This window comes from Hemicordylus capensis, chromosome 3 (genome assembly GCF_027244095.1).
Source record: "Hemicordylus capensis ecotype Gifberg chromosome 3, rHemCap1.1.pri, whole genome shotgun sequence".
NCBI lineage: Eukaryota > Metazoa > Chordata > Lepidosauria > Squamata > Cordylidae > Hemicordylus > Hemicordylus capensis.
In genome coordinates this window covers 335,922,597-335,945,573 of record NC_069659.1, presented here as the reverse complement: position 1 = coordinate 335,945,573, position 22,977 = coordinate 335,922,597, and the positions used below count along the sequence as shown (strand labels likewise).

At 45.1% G+C, this 22,977-nt stretch overlaps 1 protein-coding gene across 10 annotated transcripts in view; it reads left to right on the top strand.

Annotated features, from left to right (window-relative positions):
* The window catches only part of PHC3 (polyhomeotic homolog 3), a 112,004-nt gene that overhangs the window by 63,098 nt on the left and 25,929 nt on the right, over positions 1 to 22,977 (top strand). For all 10 annotated transcript variants that reach the window (XM_053311268.1, XM_053311271.1, XM_053311267.1 and 7 more), the window contains 4 exons: positions 3,161 to 3,401; positions 5,460 to 6,319; positions 8,382 to 8,532; positions 17,205 to 17,458. In XM_053311268.1, the coding sequence (XP_053167243.1) occupies positions 3,161 to 3,401; positions 5,460 to 6,319; positions 8,382 to 8,532; positions 17,205 to 17,458 (1,506 nt within the window). The remainder of the gene's footprint in view (positions 1 to 3,160; positions 3,402 to 5,459; positions 6,320 to 8,381; positions 8,533 to 17,204; positions 17,459 to 22,977) is intronic.

The window sequence follows — 22,977 nt, the reverse complement described above, 5'->3', positions numbered from 1 at the left end:
CTCCAAACCCACAACCAGGAGATGAAGGCATTCCCGTTTTCCTGCTAGGAACATAGGAAGCTGCCTTATACCGAGTTAGACTATTGGTCTATCTCAGGGTTCCTCAGCGTTTTTGGAGACATGGACCAGTACATTATTCGTGCACAGTTTCCCGGACCAGCTGTTAGTAAGGGGGTGGCCCCCCTCACCCCCAACTCCACCCTCTGACACTCCCAAAAAACAATTTCGGGCAGCTCTCGAGAGCTCCTTCCAGGCAGTCCTCACTGCTGCATTTCAAAATCTAGCAATGAGGACTGCCTGGAAATGAGCTCCGGAGAGCTCCCAGTGGTCCTCACCGGCCCAAAATTGGGTTGTTTTTTTTGGGGGGGGGTATTAGTGATGCCTCACGGACTGGTACCCAATGCCTTGCGGACCGGCACTGGTCCGTGGACCGGTGATTGAGAAAAACTAGCTATGTTGCTCAGTATTGTCTATACATACTGGCAGCAGCTTCTCCAAGGTTGCAAGCAGGAGTTTCTCTCAGCCCTATACAGTATTGGAGATGCCAGGGAAGGAACTTGGAATCTTCTGCATGCAATATAGTTGCTTCCCTGCAACTGGTATTCAGAGGCTTCCTATAGGTAGCCTTATAGCCATCAAGACTAGTAGCCATTGATAGACTGGTCCACTGTTCCCTTTAAGGCATGCATACAAGTTTTTGGATGTCCGCTCAGTTCATATTAGGTCCTACTCAGGTTGAATTAGGAAGGCCCCATTCTGAATGCTGATGTGCACACACGGCCTTGATACTGTCGCCCAGAGCAAAACTCATTCCGCACAGATATCAAATAAATTAGAGGGACCACTGGACCTGTCCAGTGTTCTCTCTATTTGTTTTCATCTGTATGCGGAATAAGTTTTGTTCTGGGTGGCAGTATCAAGGATGCTTGTGCGCACATGTAGTCAAAGTGGGACCTTCCTGATTAAACCTAAGCAGGACCTAAAATAAACTGAGTGGACATCCAAAAACGTGTCAGCACACATGCACACCTTAGAGGGAACACTGGATGTCCTCCATTTTCTTTTCAGTTGCCACCATTTTGCTTTTTTATAGCCCTGTCTGGAAGATGCCCTAAGGCATTGCATTGGCTCACAATAGTATGTTGAAAGCAGTTATGGTGTTCATGTGAATTTAGGCAGCGTCTTAAGGATTTCCATATTATTATTGTTGTTCGATCAATGAATGATTAATAAAGTATTTGAAATGGAAACAGTTGAACTAGCCTCCCACAGAGTTTTTTCCAAGTCTGGGGATTTTTGCAATTTGCATTACAACTATAGCATCCTACATAATCTATTTCAAGTTAGATAAATATTTTCTACCTGCTGTGAAGCTTGCTGGAATGTGGTCAATCGTTATAAAAGTTTGAACAACATTGACTTTGATCCAGCTGTGGTTGAGTGAAGTGGTCTAGTGACATGTAATATTTTACTTATCAGTAGGAACCATAATCTTTATTTTATAGTTTTTATAATTCTCAATTTTTAGCTTTTAAAATAACTTTTATTTGAAACTTAATACTGATTGTGGCTTTTAACCTGACTTTTAACGTGTTTACTTAATTTGGTTAATTTTATTATTTTTATTGTATATTGTATCTATTTTATTGTTGTGAGCCGCCCCAAGCAGTAGTGTACTGGAGGGGCGGGGTATAAATATTTTAGATAAATAAATAATTTTCAACATTTCATTAACATCATATGGAATGGTGTTGCATGTGAATTTTGTACCTTTTTAATATGCATTGTGTATCACATTAATAGCTAGTTATTTATATCACACTTTACTATATATTATATTGGTTTACATTAGGTACACTTTGAGGTGGACATTCTGTACGTTAGTATCAGGTCTATCTTCTCTTTTTGGCTCTCCTGTCACTACCTTGCTAGAATTGCAGGTACCATTGCTCACTCAGCAATGATGTGATTAAAAAATGGAGCAAAGTAATATCAATGAGATAAAACTCATAAAGATTTTGAAGGGCACACTCATTGTCAGTGCCTGATGTCTTCTACATCCCAACTTGCCTGTTTTGTCAATCTATTATAATCTATCTTTGGAACAGTAGTAACGTCTATATTTTGTACAGTACGTGGCATACTGCTGGCACTATGTAAGTAGCAGATATTGCAAAGCTGAATTCTCAGCTGCATCTTCATCTGAAATCATATGTTTAAGGATGTGTTTGAAGCATGGTTCAAGCATTTTTAGAGAAATTAAAAAACGAACTTTAAGAAAAAGTAGAGCGGGTGCTTACCTTCTATCCTCTTATCCACCTTCTATCCACCACCCCTTCCAGCTTCCTACTTGGTTGACACTGGTCCAAAAAAGCCCCACATGCCACCAGCATACACATGCTGTCTGCGCATGAGTGGGCACCATTCGCATGGTCAGCAATAGGGATGTACATGGAGCCGGTTCGGAGGGCCTTTATGGGCCTCCGAACTGGTTCGATGGACCAGCGGTTCTGCCGATTCAATGATGGGGTGTGTCTAACTTCAAGGGAAGGTGCACTTATTCCTCCAGCACATTTCCCCCGCCAGCGCTCGGTTTTCCAAAAGTCCTTTGAGGCAGCAGCGTACCTCCCTGCCACCTTGTTTGCCCATTGTTGGGATGTGACCGGAAGTAGTGAGCGCGTGTGCACATTGCATGCACTCACGAGTGCGCTGTGTGCTCATGACTTCCGGTCACATCCGGACAACGGGGAAACGGGGCGGCAGGGAGGTACGCTGCCACCCTGAAGGATTTTTGGAAAACCGAGCTCCGGCAGGGGAAATGTGGTGGTGGGGGGGTAAGTACATCCTCCCCGCCCTTAAAGTTAGACACCCCCCACCGTCAAACTGCCCCTCCAGTTCTGTGCACATCCCCTAGTCAGCAACACCATGTTGATCATGCAAATGGTGCATGCGCAGATGCCATATGCATGCTGATGGTACATGGGGCTTTTTTGGAACCAGCATCACGCCAGCATGTATCCCTAATATATTGGGCTTAACTGTCTTCTGTTTTTTCCCCCTTACCTTATTACAATCAAACTGAATGGCCTCATATTAAATCAGTTGCTAATGGTACTGAACTTCATTTTGGATTTTCTTATATTTTGCTTGCTTTCTTCAGGTCCAGAATTTGACATTGCGCAGCCAGAAGTTGGGAGTATTGTCTAGTTCACAGAATGGTTCTCCCAAAAGCAGCAGTCAAACCCAGACACTAGCTGTGTGCCCTAATAAACCTGTAACCAGTACCAAAGCCAGCCAGTCAGATCCTCTAGAAAGCAAAAGAAAAGGAGATAGCCCAACTGCAGAGCCTCGAAGTCCAGCTGTTACACGTACATCAAGTATTCATCAACTAATAGCACCAGGTAGGATGAAGAATTCACTGTTTTAAAGGGCATTCATTTTAAATGCAAGATAATGTTTGATTTGCAGTCAGTGTTATGTGTGAATTCTTAGAAACTGAGCACATGCATCACTGTGTAGCTCAGCATCTAGGAACATAGGAATCTGCCATATACTGAGTCAGTCCATTGGCCTATCTAGCTCAGTATTGTATTCGCAGATGGGTATCTAGGACACTCGTATATTAAGTAAGCAGATAATTGGTTCCCAGAGTTGTGGAGAGAAGTTGAACATGGTTGAATATTGTTTGCTCCAACTTCCATTCCAAACTAGATGTGATGGGAGCAGCTATGTTTGTGTATATGCCTGTTCTATTCGCATATAAAGGTAAGGGTGGGAACTTATTTTAATATAAAATAATGTAAATAAACCAATATGGCTGTTCCATCACCTCTAGTTTGTTCCTCAGAAAACAGCATTTTAAAATTTGTTTTAGCAGAGAATACACACATTTTGATTATAGGAACATAGGAAGCTGCCATATACTGAGTCAGACCATCGGTTTATCTAGCTCAGTATTGTGTTCACAGACTGGCAGCAGCTTCTCCAAGGTTGCAGGCAGGAATCTCTCTCAGCCCTATCTTGGAGATGCCAGGGAGGGAACTTGGAACCTTCTGCTCTTCCCAGAACAGCTCCATCCCCTGAGGGGAATATCTTACAGTGCTCACACATCAAGTCTCCCTTTCATAAGCAACCAGGGCAGACCCTGCTTAGCTTAGGGGACAAGTCATGCTTGCTACCACAAGACCAGCTTTCCTCCCCTAGACCATCTCTCCTTTATATTATCTGCACACATCTAAAGATGGAATATCAAAATTCTTAGTAAATTTTCATAGCAGGTGAAATTTGATACACGTATAGTCCAGCCCATCTGAACAAGACAAGTATGAAAACGGGATATTTACCTTTTGCCCTCAAACTCAGCACATGAAATTAATAACAGCCAGTACAGAGCAAGCCAAGAAACTGATGGGGTGGAAGATTGGGCTACAGGTGTTCAAAAAACTTGTATTTGCTGAGGGGAGATTTGTAGTGGCAGCCAGGAATATACAATAGATGCTTGTAAAATGCCAGTTGAATGTACTATAGTCCAATATAGAAGGTCACCAACATAGAAAAATATTAATGAATTTGCCATTTTTGAAATTTGGGGGTAAACTATTTTATTTAAGCTGCTGTTATTTCTCAAATTTTATTACAATTATCCCCCAAATTAGGAACCAAATGGCATTGGTTTTCATTTTCTTATATTTCTGCCCTGCCTTCTGGCTTCTAAAAGATCTCATGAAGCAATTAGCAAACTTATTGTTTCAATTGTTTGTTTTTTAAATTAAAAAGGAATTTTTGTATCCTCCTAGCAGTGAAGAGGAACATTTACTTACTTAATTATAACTCATTTTTATACCAGCCCATATACAAATCTCTGTGCAGTTTAAAATTTCAAAAAACAGACAGTTAAAACATTAAATAAATTAAAACAGTTTAAAAAGTAAAAAATAAGTTTAAAACTTAAAAGATATTTGTTTGAGCAATGTCTGATGAAATCTTTGGTGGTAGGCTGGCCAGTTGGAATGTAGTTTTTGGTTCTCCAGATAGCTTCTGAATTCTTACAGAATTCTTACAGAAGCAGAACAATGTATGCAAGGCCAACAAATATATGCAAATTTGCTTACTTTGCATTATTTACACAGGTTCTGCTCTTGGTGCAAAATATATGGTTTAGGATATTTTTAACATAGGCAGACTTGTCAACACATTTTTATGGGGTCAAATGTATGCAACCAAGATTTCATTTCATTACTCACAGGTGTGTTTCACTAGGAGTTTCTCAAACTCAAGGCATCAGTTTTTATGTGCTGGATATTGTTGTTTGTAAAGATAAGGGGTCCCTCTGTTTGGTTTGGTCAAACACGAAGCAGACATAGTTCTGCTTATCTGAATAAGCTCAAGTTCTCTATGGTATGTTAATGGTCTTAAGAAAATAAATACTAACTGTATTTTTTTAAATTTTCTCTATGCAGCTTCATATTCCCCAATTCATCCTCATCCTTTGTTAAAGCACCAGCACTCCCCTCTTCATTCACCATCTTCAAAAATTTCCCATCATCAGTTAATCTTTCAACAGCAGCAAGTCCAACCAATCACACTCCAGCTTCCTCCCAATCAAGAAGCATCATCGCAACACTGTGTACCACTCCAAGGCCATGCTCTTCCTCCAGCTTCCAGCAGTGCTCCCTCACAGCACTGTACACCTGTTCACATCCATCCTCCTCCTCCACTGTCTCCAACTCCATCCCAGTCCTCACAGCAATCAGTGGTGGTATCTCCCCCACCACCTCCTTCACCCAGCCAGTCACCTACAATAATTATTCACCCCCAAGCTCTTATTCCATCACAATCACATTCATTAGCATCGTCAGCACTTCAGAATGAACATAACCCAGCACAGGCTAATGATAGTCCAACAGAAACAGTATCACAGCCAATGAATCTTCCACCCCAGCTCCCACCTTCCCCAGTTGTGCACATTGGGACAACAGATCATCCTGTGATGATATCCACGGGCCAACAGATAACATCGCCAACACCACAACAGTATCCAGCTTTGCAACCCACACCAATCCCAGTTGCAACCTCGCCACAGTTGTCAACATCTCCAACCCACAGTCAGCCACTCCCCCTACCACCTGTTCAGTCTTTACAAGTACAGCCTGAAATTTTATCCCAGGGTCAGGTTTTGGTGCAGAATACTTTGGTTTCTGAGGAAGAGCTTCCTGCTGCTGAAGCGCTGGTCCAGCTTCCATTTCAGACTCTTCCCCCACCCCAGACAGTTGCAGTAAACCTTCAAGTACAACCAGCAATACCTGTTGAGACCCCAGTGGTAAGTCTCCAGTAATTTACTTTCTGGTTTTAATGGTAAATGAAATGTTGAAAAAGTTTTTCTTGATAAGATGACATTCATTTTATAGGCATGATTTCTCTTAGATTTATTAATAGAGATATTTGATTTCAAAATATTTACCGGTTTAATTATTTTGGTGTGACAGGTTCTACATAGATACAACAGATAGACTGAAGCATTCTATTTGAGCACTTTTTATTATTACATTAATAAATAGAATAGAATAAATAAATGTTTCTTTGCACGATTATGTTTTTATTATGAAGCAGTAATCATTTTAAAAATATTTTTCACCTGTCCTTGAAGGAAGGGCAAACTGATTATAGTGTCTGCTAAATTCTTTTTCTTTCTCCTCTCCATTATTAAAGACCCTTTATCTTCCTTTAGTAATTAAATTCCAATTTTACATATGGTATAGTGTTAAGAGCTTTTTTATCTGACATGCACAGTATATATGTGTGCATCTCCGCAGGTAATTCAGTATGAATAATAGTTGATCTGTGGCCCAGAGTGTAAGAATTAATTTAAATGCTCAAAGGCCTATATGATGTTTGTTTCTATTAACTGTACGGTATTGCACATTGATCCTATTGCTGCCATTTGAAAGTCATCGTGTGGTATCGCAATTCTGTTAATCATAGCTGATAAAAAGCTCTCCTGGCCAGAGCCTCAACCTGAGGCACCAGAGTGAGACCTGGGTCCAAGAGCACTCCCAAACTTATGAACCTGTTCTTTCTGGAGGAGTGTAACCTCATCCAGAACAGGAAGTTCTATCCCATCTTGCAGATTACGACCCCCCAAAATGAGCACCTCCATCTTGCTTGGATTTAGCTTCAGTTTATTATCCAGCCCATTACTGCCTGTGAGCAGGCATTTAAGGGGCTCATGCCATTTCCTGATATTGATGACAAGGAGAAATAGATTTGGATGTCATCAGCTTATTGATAACACTCATAACACGCAGCACCAAATCCTCTGATGATCTCACCTAGCGGTTTCATGTAGATGTTAAAAAGCATTGGTGACAGACTGGAGCCCTGAGGGACTCCATATAGCAGCTCCTGTTTTGAAGAGTAACTGTCAGCAAGTGCCACCATCTGAAATCTACTTGAGACAGGAGCAAAACAGTGCCTCCTATCCCCAACTCCCTTGGGTGATCCAGAAGGATACCATGGTCAATGGTATCAAAAACAGCTGAGAAGTTCAGAAGAACCAGCAGAGTCACATGCCCTCTGTCAATTCCTTGGCAAAGGTTATCTATCAGGCTGACTGTCTCAACCCCATAGCCCGCCCTAAAGCTATTTTGAAATGGCTTTAAATAAGAGCCATCTTATCTTATTTATTTATTATTTCTCTGTGTAAACTACCCTGAGCCATTTTTGGAAGGGTGGTATAGAAACCGAGTGAATGAAGTGGGTCTAGATAATCAGTTTCCTCCAAGACTGCTTGGAGCTGGTTAGCCAGCATCTTCTCAATCATCTTACCCAACCATGGGACGTTGGAGACAGGCCTGTAATTATCCATCACCAGAGAATCCAAAGTGGGCTTCTTAAGAAAGGGTCTAACCACTATCTCCTTCAAACAAGGTGGCATTCTACCCTCCCTCAGTGAGGTATTAATGACATCAACCAGACCATATAGAGCACCTTAGCTCAGTCTGGAGATTACTTGTGCATGAATGGCTGTGACCAGGACCTGAATTTCTCCTTAAATGTATATATTTGTGTGCCATTGCATTAATCTTTCTTGTTGTCCTCTCTTGTGAATTATGTTTCAATTATTAGCCTTCAGCATATCATATTTTTTAAAATCAAAGTGCAATAAATTAGTGGCTGGGATATAATTTTTTAAAAAATCATTTAAAAGTTGATTTTATTATCAATTTAATATCAATTTCTATATTATTGATAGGGAACATTTATTGTATTGTTAAAGTTGTTTGTACAGCCTTTCCTTCCAAAAATGGAAACTCAGGATAGCTAATATAATCCATAAATATTAACAGGACTTGCTTCTAAAAGTTCTAATTTGTTCAATGCAGATTTACCAAGTGGAAGACATGTGTGAGGAGGAGATGCCAGAGGAATCAGAATGTGTCCGTATGGCTAGGACCCCCACCCCACCAACTTTGTCACCACCAGCGATCACTTTACAAAACAGAGAAGAGCTTACTTATGAAGAGCCTTTTTCAGGTAAGAAGGAACGTAGAAGTGCATAGTGACTTAGGGCAGTGTTTGGTGCATATTCCTATTTTTGGGAGAATGCTAAAGCCTGATGATTATGCTGCCAGAGAGAATTTCGGCCAAGATCCTGAATATCTAAATTATTTCTTGAAGAAAACAAGAAGCTAAAGCTGTTTTGCACATCATTTTGACTACCTTGTGGGGCCAGGCTCTGTTGTGCAGCAGGAAGAAGAGCATATCAGAAGTCTCTTTCATCTGATTGGTTACTTCAGTCCTTACTATTGCAGAAGCATGAGGACACTCAGATCTATTATTGAGGGGAAATAAATCACCAAGCCGACTAGTCTGGATTGGTCTTGGCAGTAAACAGCCCAAAGTTGCACAGAAGCAAGCAGGAGTGTCATTCACCTTTCTGCACATTTGCTTCTGTAGTGCAAAACAGTGGAGAGCTGGAGGGCCTGATACAGAAGGCAGGGATGAGAGAGCCAGACAACTGTCAGATAATTCCAGCATATGTGAGACAAGTGAAGGAAGGAGTCAAACACTTCCTATAAGGTGTGAGGGGTGAGTGTAGGTGAGCAGTAACAAAACTCAGGAGCTTGGGCCAATGAGAAGTACAGAGGACAAACTGGAGACCTCAGGAAATGATGGGTAGCAAAACTGAAAATAGAGTGGGTGAAAGAGTGAGCCAGCGTGGTGTAGTGGTTAGAGTGCTGGACTAGGACCGGGGAGACCTGAGTTCAAATCCCCATTCAGCCATAAAACTAGCTGGGTGACTCTGGGCCAGTCACTTCTCTCTCAGCCTAACCTACTTCACAGGGTTGTTGTGAAAGAGAAACTCAAGTATGTAGTACACCGCTCTGGGCTCCTTGGAGGAAGAGCAGTATATAAATGTAATAATAATAATAATAATAATAAATGTAGAGTTTAGAGCTTTGCAAGCAACAAAGCCAAACATATTTTTAGCGAGGAGAATCATAGCTGGAGGAGTTCAGGCAATGTAGGATTCAGTCTTTTGCTTAAAGCAAGTCTTGGTGCTTCATCAAAGGCAAGTAATAGCATCTTTCAGTTATGCGACCCTCCAGAAACCTCTAGAACTCCTAGTCTCTAAGAACTGCAAGGCAGATATTGGTAGCCAACAATTTTACAGTACATCATGGCTATAGATCTAACTCAATTCTCATTGCATTTTAACCTCTACACCTTGCATTGCATTCCAATCACCATCTTAGGCCACAGATTCACTTGGTTTTGTAACCAGTACTATAGTTAATGCATTTATCTGAATGTATATATTTCTTAATTGGTTATAGTTCAATTAGTTTCAGTTTTAAAAGCAAAATAACACAACAGCTTCATAGTTCATAAAAACTTCTGTTAACCACAGAGGCAAGAATATCAATAGGTACCGGTATCAAACCTGGAGTACCATATCATTGTATTTAGGCTCTCCTTAGACTTTAGGACAGGAGTTGATAGTGAACAGCTAGGAATGAAGTATTCTCATCATCCCCCGTGCATTTCCTCAAAAACAGCGAGAAACGGCTGATGTCAAAGCCAAGTTATTGGGCTAGATGGACCACTGTGTTGACTTAGGGTATTTCCACACATTGATTTATTTAAACAAGTGTGTTTCTGGTGCTACTGCAGGGGGTGTGGCTGGCATTAGGATAGGAACGCACCGTCTTTCAACCTTTCCCAGCTGGCAAGCACTTCTTCACTGGTTCACAAAGGAGAGAAAGGAAGCGCCCAGTGGGTGAACAAAGCAATCACCGGCTGGGAGAGGCCAGCGAGCAGCACGTCTATGTCTGATGCCAGCCATGCCCCTTAATGCATTGCCTCAGGTGTGGTTGGCAGGGGGCCCATTTTCAAGCTTGGAGGTTCCTCCAAACTTGATACTCTCCTGCTTCCAGAAGTGATTTGTTAAGCAGGATTTTCAGGAAGTGCATTTATTAAGAGAACAAGCAGCCACTGAAAACCATCTCCCAACATGGCTTCTTCCATTCCAAGCTTCACAAGAGTCTTAGCAGAAGGGGGCGGGGGTGGGATGCTGCCCAAGTTCCTTAAGCCAGAAGTGCTCTAAACTGAAGTGTGCAACAACAAAATTTAATTTAAAAGACAGCAACAACTTTAGTGGGAGGGACCCCAACCCACAGTGTCCCCCAGCACTCCATCCTTGGTGCATACAGAGTGCTAGCATGAGAACTGGTAGATGTAGACACCTTTCTTACTTCAGGCAAGAAATCAGATGGATGATTGTGAATACTAGGCTAGTAGCATACAGTATCACTCCTGCTAATAACTCCATGTTAATGAAGTCAAACTTCTCAGCTGCGAGATATTAGAGGATGACATCTCACCTGGGTTACCCTCCCCACATGCTCCAGAGGGCAGGCTAAATCAATTAGGCAAAGCCCTAAGAGGCCAGGAAGGATAGCCCCTCCCAGTTCAGTTTGTCCTGCACTAGCTCCAAAGAAGGTCTCCCTTGCATTCTGCCAAACTTTCTGCTTATGAACTCTTTCTCCTCTTCCTAGAGTCCCCCTTTTTCGGATATTCTCTTCCAATCTTGGATCTCTGTTTAAAAAAAACAAAGAACAGCCTTTCTCTCCTGCTTTCTTCCCCACTCTCCCTCCTCTCCTCCACTCCCTTTTCATTGGAGAGTGCAGGGAGCAAACCTTGAATGTCCTCCTGCCACAGGGGAAGAAGACACTTTTTTCAGTTCTCTGGTAGGCCACGTACTGCATAAGGCCCACCAGTGGTCCTCGCCAGAGCCTGTTGAGGGGCAGAGGGGTATTAACCCCAAAGACGGGCCTTCGGGTCCTCAGCCACACAAAAAGGCCCAGGCTCGTAAGCACGATCGCCCCATCCCCAGCCCTGGCGGAAGGAAAGCACAAACCACGAATTTGGGCCTGCCCTGTTGCAAACCTCCGTGGAGGCCTCGCAAGACCTGGAGAAGCCTCAGCCTCCGCCACACAAATGGGCACACCAAGCAAAGGAAAAATGGGCCCCACAACTCCTGACAAGCGTGGAGGTGCCTTGGAGCCCACCAGCTGGAGGGCTGCTTGATAATGCGATTGGCGGAGAGGATCCTGCTAGAGGGAGCGACCTATCCAACTCCTCAAACCAGGACAGCCACCGGCACCTCCTCCACCCTCCAGCCGCATGATGCCAGGGGACAGGGATTGGAAATGCCAGAGGACGATGGCATGCCTGTCCCAGACAAGCCTGCCACACCTATCTGGTGAGCCCGCAGCCATCTAGCCACATTGCCCCTGCCCCTACCCAGCAGCCCCATAGATCCAGCCTTGCTACCGCCCACCTCAGGAGAGGCCTCTGTAGCTTGGAAATCCATGTTCCAGGGCTTGCTAGCTGTCTCAGTAACCTTAAAATAAAAAAAGTACAATCAAGCTAGGAGACAGGCAAAAGGCAAAACAACAAGCCTTTTCCACGACACTCAGCAGTTATATCACAGTACGCTTCCTCAGATTCCATTGACCTATGTAAGCCACTGGATGATACCGAGTCAGTCACTAAACTATTAGCCTGGCCTGCCTTGCAGGGTTGTTGTGAGGATGGTAATACCATGTCCACCACCATGTGGTGGAAGAGCAGGATGTAAATGTAAAAACAGATAGATATTGAACCTTTTTCCTCCGGGGCCTAATATTCCTGTGGATACCACCGTAGAGGTCCCAGTCAACAGGGAACATAGGGGAGCCCTAAGTCCGAGGGAGAATGGGGTGATGGGCAGACAGCTTAGCCATCTACACATTCACATAGACTGTTCCAGCCTGATGACTTTTCGCACCTGTTTTTATACGCCTTGCATACGCTGGAGGTCTGGCGAACCTCTATCCCATGAGCAACCAGCCCCTTCATAGGGAGCGCTGATGCTCCCTATCAGTGTTCTCCCTAATCCATCTGTGTGTGGAATGAGTTATGTTCTGGACCGCAGTATCAAGGCAGTTCGTGCGCATGTACCTGCCCCTGCTAACTCGGCAAAGAGGCACCTTTTAACGTGGTGATTCTCTTTATTGAGCAGGGGTAGAGTAACTGGCCCTATCCACCCCCAGCACAGTGACTGTTGCTGGTGTCTATCTTGTGTTTCATTTTAGATTGTGAGCCCTTTGGGGACAGGGTTCCATCTCATTTATTTATTATTTCTCTGTGTAAACTGCCCTGAGCCATTTTTGGAAGGGCAGTATAGAAATCATTCAATCAATCCATATACTCCTGGTGTGACCCTGATTCAGTCTGAGCAGGATTCATAATTAATTAAGCAGACATTTAAAAATATGTGCGCACGCACCTTAGAGGAAACACTGTCCTCCATACCCTTATTACATGACCTCATTATGTTCTCCTCCTGAGATTTCTTTCTGAAACAGTACAACAGGAATGACAGTCACCATCAACACATAAGAAAGACTGCCACACTATATAGTTCGTAGCTTCCTCCCCCCACCCACCCGCCCTCAACACACCTATATTTCAGACTCTGCTTGACAACACAGCAGCACTGACTTAGGGCACAATTCTGCATCAGGATGGGGAATCTACACTGAAAGACTCCACTGAGAAAAGCTAGAATCTCAGCTTAAAGCAATGCCATGAATCAACTGCTATGTCCATCAGAGTTGCCACCACAAACATGGCAAGGGCCTCCCTGCTGTGACCTGATCAACTACTCCAGTCTCCACTAGCAGATGCCACCCACCAGAAGCACACATGTTTCAACTTCCAGAGGACCAGGTCCTCAGAGCCAATGCAACACTAGGCACAGTAACGTTTGCCCCTCCCACCGCCTCCACCTGCAGCATCCGACATAGTGGTCAGATGTGCATTGGGACTAAACACTGGCAACTTGACACAGCCTCACACAACAACCAGCTGCTGCCCTTATGATCTTCAGGGGGAAATTTCCAGCACTTCCGGCCCTCTCGTCCCAGCTTCAGGCCTAGGGACAGACACACATGAATGACATCAATGCCTTTTCAGGGACAGACAGCAGAACACATCTAGAACCAATGCCCAACCCACGGACAATGGGTTCTAGGTGCCATCCAACATGGCTACAAGATAGAGTGGCCTCTTGGCCATATGATTGCTCTATTACTCCGCCTCATTCCATGTCTCGCAAGAAACACAAAGGCTTTCTCCGGGCAATATACCGCCTGCTGAAAATCTCATCAATAGAGCCAGCAGCAGTACAACAAGGGGCAAAGGGCATCTACTCTAATGTGTTTTCCCATGCCGAAAAGAAGACGACGACACAAGGGATGTCCCCGACCTAACTTTTCGATACAACTAGGTGAGGCGCAGAATGTTCCACATAGACACTTTTCACTCCATCACAGAGACACACTACAACAGGCAGATTATTAGGCATATGTGGCCCTCACCAAAGTCCACTTCCATGGGCCAATTCACCCAGTGGGCCACTATCTCTCTCGCATCTAGTATGACAGCTGGCATCATCAGCGCACTGCACTTCCTTAGGGTTCTACTCAGCTCCAAGGGTTTTTGCTTCAAGATCCTTGCACCACTGATTACAAACTACACACTTGTAGTGCATGAGTTCCTCTTCAAAAAGGCGAAGAGTCAACATCCACACCTCATACTGATTATTGACACTCTTCAGGAACCACTGTTCCTGTCCCAGGATCTTATTCTGAAGATATCGACCCTCACTCCACAGATCCATGCCACATATACGGTGCCTTAGCGCTACTGCAGGGCCCCAGGGTGGCATCCTTGGGACTGGTCCCCTGATCACACTTGTGCCTCCACCCACTCCAGAGGTTTCCTTTGGCCACATCAGAAGGCGATAACTCAGCACCAAGTTCCAGCTACCCTCAGGAGTCACACAGTCACTGCACTGGTGGGTCTGCCTCCTCATCTTGCTCAAAGGAAAAACCACTCATAGTTTCACCCAGGATCATTGTGACAACTGACACCAGTTGGCCAGGATGGGGGACATCCAGTCTCTAAAATTCAACACCAGCAGAAGTGGATACCTTAACAGGCTCACCATAACATTAACTGATGGCAGTTGAGAGCCATCCTCCCCCCCACCCCACTACAGGCATTCCAGCCCATCATCCTCCACAGTCACATTTTGGTCCAGACCGACAACATCACAGCCTAGGCGCATGTAAATCATTAAGAAGGATGACGCTCCAACCCACATCACATGGAAGCAACACTACTACTCCAGTGGGCAGGGGCCCACATTTTGTCTATAGTAGCCCATCATGTCAGTGGCTCTTCGATCAACCAAGCAACTGGTTCATCCAACAATTACTACCCCTGCCTTCACCTTAATACCCCTGCCTACCACCTTTAAACATTTTGCCTCTCGCTCTGGCCTTGTGTCAGCTACAGGTGGACCTCTGTGTACTTCCAACCAACATGATACATCCGTGATTCTTCTCCCGCATCCCTGGCCACAAAGTGGAAACAGTAGCTGCACTCTTGGTGCCATGGCCCAAGGAATTCCTATGCACTTCCTTACTGGTTCCGGTACCCAGCCGTCTACTCCACTGCATACGGCTCCTTGAAGCACATGTGAGAATGGTGGCCCCTTATTAGCCGCACTGGCCATCATTCACAGAGAACCTACACTTTGCCACCACCAACCCATGGTGCCCGGCAATGCCTTCAGGGGTCTTCAGCCAGGGCCAAGGACTACACCACAGCCCAGCTTGGTTCAGGCCTGGCACCTAAACTCAATACCCTGAACTGCCATGGCTGTGCTCTCAAACTCCTGAACACCATTCTGGTATCCGGACGGGCCTCCACCAACAGGATATGCCAAGGCACCTGCTGGGTGTTTCTTTGTCGGTGTTGTAACCACAGGCTAGTGGTTGTACAGGGCACTATGCCTGATCAATTGCAGTCTCTCCAAGACTATCTGGACATGGGCCTCAAGGACGCACACATCATCAGCATGCGGCCACATTGGCCAATCTCTTATCTCCAAACAAATAAAATGGGGCTTGCACTCTCCTCCTCACCACCAACTCTACCTAAAAGGTGCAGCTCTCTCCTTGCCCATGGGTAGGACACAAATCCCCCTGCCCCCCTGGGTCTTCACACAGTCCTCAAAATACCTCTGGCACCTCCATTTGAACCTATTTGATCTCTCTCTATCTGCACTTCATCATTTAGGCTGGCCTTCCTCAGAGCTATTGCTTCCGCCCCAAGGGTCTCCAAATGTGACCTTGGTCGGCTAATACAAAATTCTAAATATTTTCTGTGGACTCGGTCTGATTTACCCCTTACCCATTGCTCATACCTAAACTGACAACTCACGCTCCATGGTACTACAGTATGTCATCTTGTCCCTTTCCTTTTCACAACAAGGATTGGAAAGCTATAGGGTAGATATACTTCACTGTCCACAGACTAACTGTCTGGAAATTCCCCCTTCAGGTCTAAAGGCCCACTTTATCCCCTGCAGACCTTCCTCCAGGGATCCGTGGGCCTCCTCTGTTACAATCGTGAGGTCAATGGAGGCTGGTATGGCTCCGGTATACGAAGTCTCACATCTGCCTACTCCTCACGTCAACAGCTCATCACACACGGTCAGCAGCAGCAACCTCTGCTGCATTCTCTGCAAATGTACCGCTGCCTGAACTCTTCATAGCGTCCATGTGGTCCTTGTCAACCACATTGATCACCCTCTACAAGTTGGACATCCTCAGGCCCTTACAGGCCGCCTTTGGCAGACGTGTTCTGCAACATATTATCCCGCCCTAGTAGCTGGTGAAGCCCCACTCTTGGGTCTCTTACCTGTGGCATGTCCCACGTGAGATGTCCTCATCCAGTAGCTGAGAAAGGAGCATTGGTCACTTATGGTGAAGGCTTCTTCTTGCTGCTTGATTTGATGACATCTTGACCCCTTCACAGAGCATCTCTGGCTCCTTCTTTCTCTTATATTCTGTCTCCGTTTACCTTCTTGTTGAATTTTAGCTTGACTAAAACGAACTGGGAGGGGCTATCCTTGGCCTCTTAAGGCTTTGCCTAATTGATTTGTCCTGCCTTCTGGAGTATGTGGGAAGGATAATCCACATGAGATGTCCTCAAAAGAAGCCTTCACGGTAAGTGACCAGTGCTCCTTTCTGGGCTACTTAAAAATTATGTGCGTAGATAACATTATGCAAATTAAGACTATATTGTGGCATTTATTCCTAACTCAGGGCTCTTAATTAAGTGAAGGGAGGGCACTGGGCCAAGAACAGATTACCCTGACAGTCTGTCAGTTGATAAAACAAACATTAGGAAGAGAATTCTGTAGTGATGAGTCCATGAATGCAAGTAATGCTTTCTATAACTATGAACTATGACAACTTTTAATCTATGGAATTTTCTGCCACAGGATGCAGTGACGGCCACCCACTTGGATGGCTTTAAGCAGGGAGAACTAGTCTATCAGTGGGTACTGATTCTGATGTCTATAGGCTACTTCCATGTTCAGAGGCAGGATGCCACTTAATACCAGTTACAGAAGAGCAGCTGCAGGAGAGAAAGCATGCCTTCACCTGTTTGTGTGGCTTCCCAAGACATTTGGTGGGCCATGGTGCTGGACTAGATAGGCCTTAGGCCTGATCCAGCAAGGCTGTTCTTATGTTCTTAAGACATTTGAGTTATTTTTTAAAAATACATTACTTTTTTTCCAGAACAAGAGGGACATCCTTCAGTGGCCTCATCAGTCAGCGCTTCTGTAATTAAATCATCATCAGACCCTTCACATGCCTCTATTCCACCACCACCTCTCTTGCTTCCAGCAGTCGCAACAAGGAGTAACAGCGCTTCAATGTCTAATAGGAACCCTAGTGTAGAAAACAAACCTCCACAGGCTATCGTTAAGCCACAAATCCTGACCCATGTTATTGAGGGCTTTGTGATCCAAGAGGGGTTAGAGCCATTTCCTGTAAGTGTAAATGAAACAATGAGACATTTTTGTGTGATTTTTCAAAAAAGGCAATATGTTGTGGTTATTTGGGGCTATTGCTTTACTAAAGCTTCTTACTCTGAATAACTTTACAACAAACTAAGCTGGTTATTAGTAAATGATGTCCACTCAACAACTTATTAACAGCTGTCTTACTGAAACCAGTAGGGCTACTATTTATTGGTTTAGAATTATCATCTGCCCCTGTCCTGAACACCTGGGACCCTACGCCATCCCGAATCAGAGGAGGGGCCATGACTCAGAGCACATATTTTGCATGCAGAAGATCCCAGGTTTGGTCTCTGGCATCTTCAGTTATCAAAAAATCAAATGGCCTTTGCCCGAGACCTAGGAAAGCTACTCATGGACATATTGTCCGATGCCACAGTGGGCTGCAGTGGGAAGGGGGGGGGTCGACAAAAGTTGCTCCTCTCTTAGAGCATGTGTGTGCTTTACCTGCACCAGCAGTTCATGAGTCTGAATGTCAGCTACTATCTTTATTTTAAAAGGTCATTAAAGGTAAAGTTTTAAAATATACATGCTGTTGTGGCAGGAAGGTCAATCATGAGAAAAATATTAATGTTGTTTTGGTACTCCTTCAATATTAGTGAAATAATAAATATTTTAAAAGTCTGTATCAGCAACTTTAGAATATTTAGAGATTATGAGTGACACATTGAGAAAAAATACACAAAGTAGTCCCACTGACATTCAAAGGACAAGTTAAGACATTGTCCTTTTAATGTCAATGGGACTACTTTAAGTAATTTTCCTCAGTAAGTCAGCCAGTGTCCTATTTGCAGGGGGTGGCATTGACCTCTATGGATGAAGGCTAGCTGCACATGTACTTTATACCCTAAAGAAGAATGATGACAGATGACTTGTGAGGGGATCCTGCATGGGAGGTGCCTGAATGGGCAGTTCTGTCACTACTGCCACCCTAAAAACTGTGCACAATTGTTAAACTCAACAGTCAAATTAAACTAATGTCCAGGCCATCTTTTGAACTTGAGGAAAGAAATCTCCTTCAGTGTACTTTGAGGTGAATTTTTCTACTCCTTCTATAAGAGACAGCTTGTCTTCTTTTGTTCATTTCTCCCTGTAAGGTGCTTTTTTGAAATGACAGTACATAGACAAAGGAATCCAACCATTCTCTTATTAAGGAAGTAGAAAAATATCTTTGGTAAAGAGCAGTGGCTTGAAACACATTGGGTAGATTAAACAAAAGAATATTCCCTGGTACTTTTTGATACACCCCCACCCCCACTTCCTGTGGATTGTTGCAGCTCTTGTTTCTGGATGGCCAGGCCTTCATCTCATTCAACTAGTATCTAATGGTTTGTGTGAACGTAACAGTCACTCTATGAAATTTAAATGTCATAAATTGAAGACTGAAACCAGCAAAGGTCTTTCAACTGTTTGTCTCTTCTCTTCTTAGCTGCTGGGTGAGGACATCTCACGTGGGTTATCCTTCCTGCATGCTCCAGAGGCAGGACAAATCAATTAAGCAAAGCCTTTAAAAGGCAGGGAAAGAAAGCCCCTCCAAGTTCGGTTTGTCCTGACACAGCTCCAGAGACAGTCTATCTCGTCTTGCTTCTAGCTCTCCCTTTGTTTGTACCTCAAGTTTGTTACTCTCTGCTAATCTAATTCTTCTTCTTCTCTTTTCAGCATTTAGTTTTCCCTGCTTCACTCTTCTCCACCCAACTGCCTAGCACTCCATTTCCCTGGCCAGGAAGGGAAGCATTGCCCCATTTCCCCCTCTCCCTGGCCTGGCCAGGCCACTGCTACACCGCCACCTCCTCCCTCCCCCACTCCTGGCTGGACCTCAGTCTACTCCTCTTCCTCCTCCTCCAGGAGGACGGGCGGCAGAAGCTCCCCTCCGGCAGCCCAGAGTGACTGGAGGTGAGGACCTGGGGGAGGGGGAGAAGGAAGCCAGAGGAGGGCGGTGGCAGTGGCTCCACCCTGGCAGCCCAGAGAGAGCAGAAGTGGAGTCCTGGGGGCAGGGGGAGGAGGAAGCCAGAAGAGGACTGAGGGAGGACAGGTGGCAGCGGTGGCTCCCCCCCCCCACACACACACACCAGCAGCCCAGAGAGACCAGAGGTGGGGTAAAAACTGTTTTTAAAATGTTACGCACCATAAAATCAATTATTTTGGGGGGCCTGGGAATTTTTTTTTTAAAATGGTGTGTGTGTGTGTGTGTGTGTGTGTGTGTGTGTGATGTGCACTCACTGCCTTGATAGTGCCACCCAGAACAAAACTCTTTCCGCTCACTGCTGATAAAGATTAGTGGGAACACTGCTTCCCTGTCTCCCCTTAGAAGGTGGTGGGAAAGCCCCCAAATAGAAATCCTGGCAGAGAATGTACAGAACTCTGCGGTGGCTGCTCAAGGCCAGACAAATCCTCGAGTGCGTCCTACAAAATAGCTGTGCGAAGACAACCAAAAGAGAGCCAGAAAAACACCAGGCAGCACAGAAGCACTTACGAAAGAGCTCCCAAGCATGCCGCTGGAAGAGGGAGCAACTGGGGAAGACACATCAGGTGGGTCCAACCCTCAACCGCAAGACCCTGCCGAAATGCCGGCGCTACCTCCTCCTTCTAACCCAGGGGAGCAGCAGCCACACAAGGGCGGCAACCGGAATTGAATGCACCACTGTGCCACCATACACCAAAACAGTGACGTCGGGACCAGTGTGTCAAGGGCCATCTGCCCTCATCAACCCCAGCCCATTCCATATGCCCCCAAACCCAGCCTTACCCACCTTCTCAGATAAGGTGCCCAAGCCTTGGCAGTACTGGTTCCAAAACATGTTGCACAAGTCCCTGGAGCAGCACAAACCACAAAAATCCTCCAAAAGGCACCATGGGCCCAGGGAGGTGTATTCTTTCTATTTCTCTGACTCAGCCTCTTCTTTGTCCCCTGAGAGTTCCCCTAAAAAGCCTGAAAAGAGTCATAAGCATAAGAGATCTCAAAAACATAAAAAGATTAAAAAGTCCAAGTGACAGACAAAACATAGGCCTAAAAGACCAGATTCCTTTCACTCCTCAGCTCTCTCTAAATATGACTCTCCAGACCCTCACCCACCTGACCCACTCATACCACCGCTGCCCACAAGCCCAAAAGATGCTCCCGGGGAAATTCCAATTTACCTAGAACAGGAGCTACTCTCTAAAGAAGAGGGGGAATGGTCTGATGGCCAGCAGATTGAGCCACCTTTGCACAGACTCACACTCACACAGACTGTTACCATCTGATTTCTTCAACTTATTTTGCAAAGTGTTCCATACACTAGGTCTGCAACCTACACAGTTATTGGATCAACCAGCATCCTCATCCATGGTGTTACATATTACCTCCTCGCAAGACCTTCTGTTTCCCTTCCCTGAGACTTTTTTGGAAGTTGTAGAATAGGAGTGGCAAGTGCCCTCAGCACACAAAAAGATTGCTATGCTTGTGAATAAACATAGTTTTGTTCCCTCAGCTTCGGTGCTACTTCAGAAGCCTCCAGTTGACGCCCCTGTGGCAACTCTGACATTTTCCACAATACTACCATGGGATGGGGAATCCACTCTGAAGGACCCCACGGAAAAGAAACTGAGTCTCAGCTCAAGAAGAACCATGGCTCCATCTCCTTGTCCGTTAGAGCCTTCACAGCAGCCTCCATCATTTCAAGAGCCTCTTTGCTATGGACTGACAAGCTACTACAATCACCCCGACCAGACCAGGCCAGACAGAGGCAAATCCTCCTCAAGATTCGAAAGGCACAGGCTTTGATTGCAGACACCACTCTGGACTCAGTGTGCTTCGCAGCATGCACCACAGCATGCAACATGGTAGCTAGACACACTCTGTGGCTAAAGTACTGGCAACCTGACTGCTATACAATTTACTTCCTCCAAGCTGTTTGGAGACAAGGCGATACAGGAAGTCCTGGTTGAAACCATGGACAAGAAAAGCCCTTCCATCGTCCACATGCAAGGGGGACAAGCAACCTACCCGCAGGTTCTTTCAGCCTAACTTCCATCCCAAAGACAGAGACATGAGACAACAGTGCCCCTTCTGGAACAGACCTCAATTCAATCCAAGAAACAACACCCCTAGCTGCTTGGACAACAACCCAAACCATGTCAGACTTCCTGACTCTCCGACAATAAGCATGGGTAACCACCTATCTCACTTTTGTGCCTGGGAGGCCTCCATCTCAAATGAGTTCTAGCACAATTCTACATGGTTGCAAGATAGAGTTAATTGCCCGTCCCAACCAACGATTCCTGCCTGCTCCCCACTCCAGGTCCCTCCAAAAACATGAGGGCCTACTACTAGCGATTCATCGCTTGCTCAACATCTCAGTGATAGAAGCAGTTCCAACACACCAAAGGAGAAAGGGCATATATTTTGTTTATCATGCCCAAAAAAGAAGGATCCTTGAGGGCAGTACACAACCTAAAATTCCTTAACAGATGGGTAAAGTGCAGAAAGTTCTGCATGGAGATACTCCATTCCATAGCAGAGGCACTGCACCACACAGACCACTTGGCACTGGTGGATCAAACCAAAGTGTACCTGTATATGCCCATTCACCCAGAATGTAATCACCTATTCTAACGTACAACAGCCAACATTATCAATACACCGCACTGCCATTCAATCTATCCTCAGCCCCAAGGATCTTCACCAAGATTCTTGCACCACTAGTAGCACATCTCAGACTCCAAAAGAACAGGATATTTTCATTTTTAGACAATCTCCTTATCCAAATACCATCCATAGAGTCAGCAACTCGAGACCTCAACACCACTTTACGCACACTAGGATCACATGGTTTTCTGATCAACACCGCAAAAAGCCACTTAACATCATCCACCCAAATACAGCACCTGGGAGTTCTCATAGACATGATCAGAGATCACTCGTTCTTACCATAAGACAGAATCATCAAGATACAAGCCCTCATTCATCACATCCTAGCAGTCAAAGCGGTACCACTTCTCACCTTGGCACAGCTTCTTGGTCTTATGGTGCCTTCCCTAGAAGTGGTGCCTTGGGTGCACTTCCATCTCCACTAGTTATAGTGGTTCCTGTTGCCACATGAAGTGGAAATTGCGCAGTGCCAGCTAATCAAGGTACAGTTCCCATACTCAGTCAGAACTTCCTTTCACTGGTGGCTTCAACCTACTCATTTCTCCCAAGGCTGACCATTCTTGGATCCCTCCCAGATCATCATCACAACCTATGCCAGCCTGTCAGGACAGGGAACACAATGCCTCAACCACTCAACACAGGGCAAGTGGATGTCACAGGAGGCCCAACACAACACCAGTTGGCTGGAACTGAGAACCATCTGATTGGTGCTACAAGCCTTGTAGCACATGATTCTACACTGTCATGCACTGATTCGAACTGACAACATCACAACAAAAGCACACGTGAACCATCAGGGAGGGACACAATCCAGGTCACTACATGAAGAAGCAACCCTCCTACTCAAATGGGCGGAGAG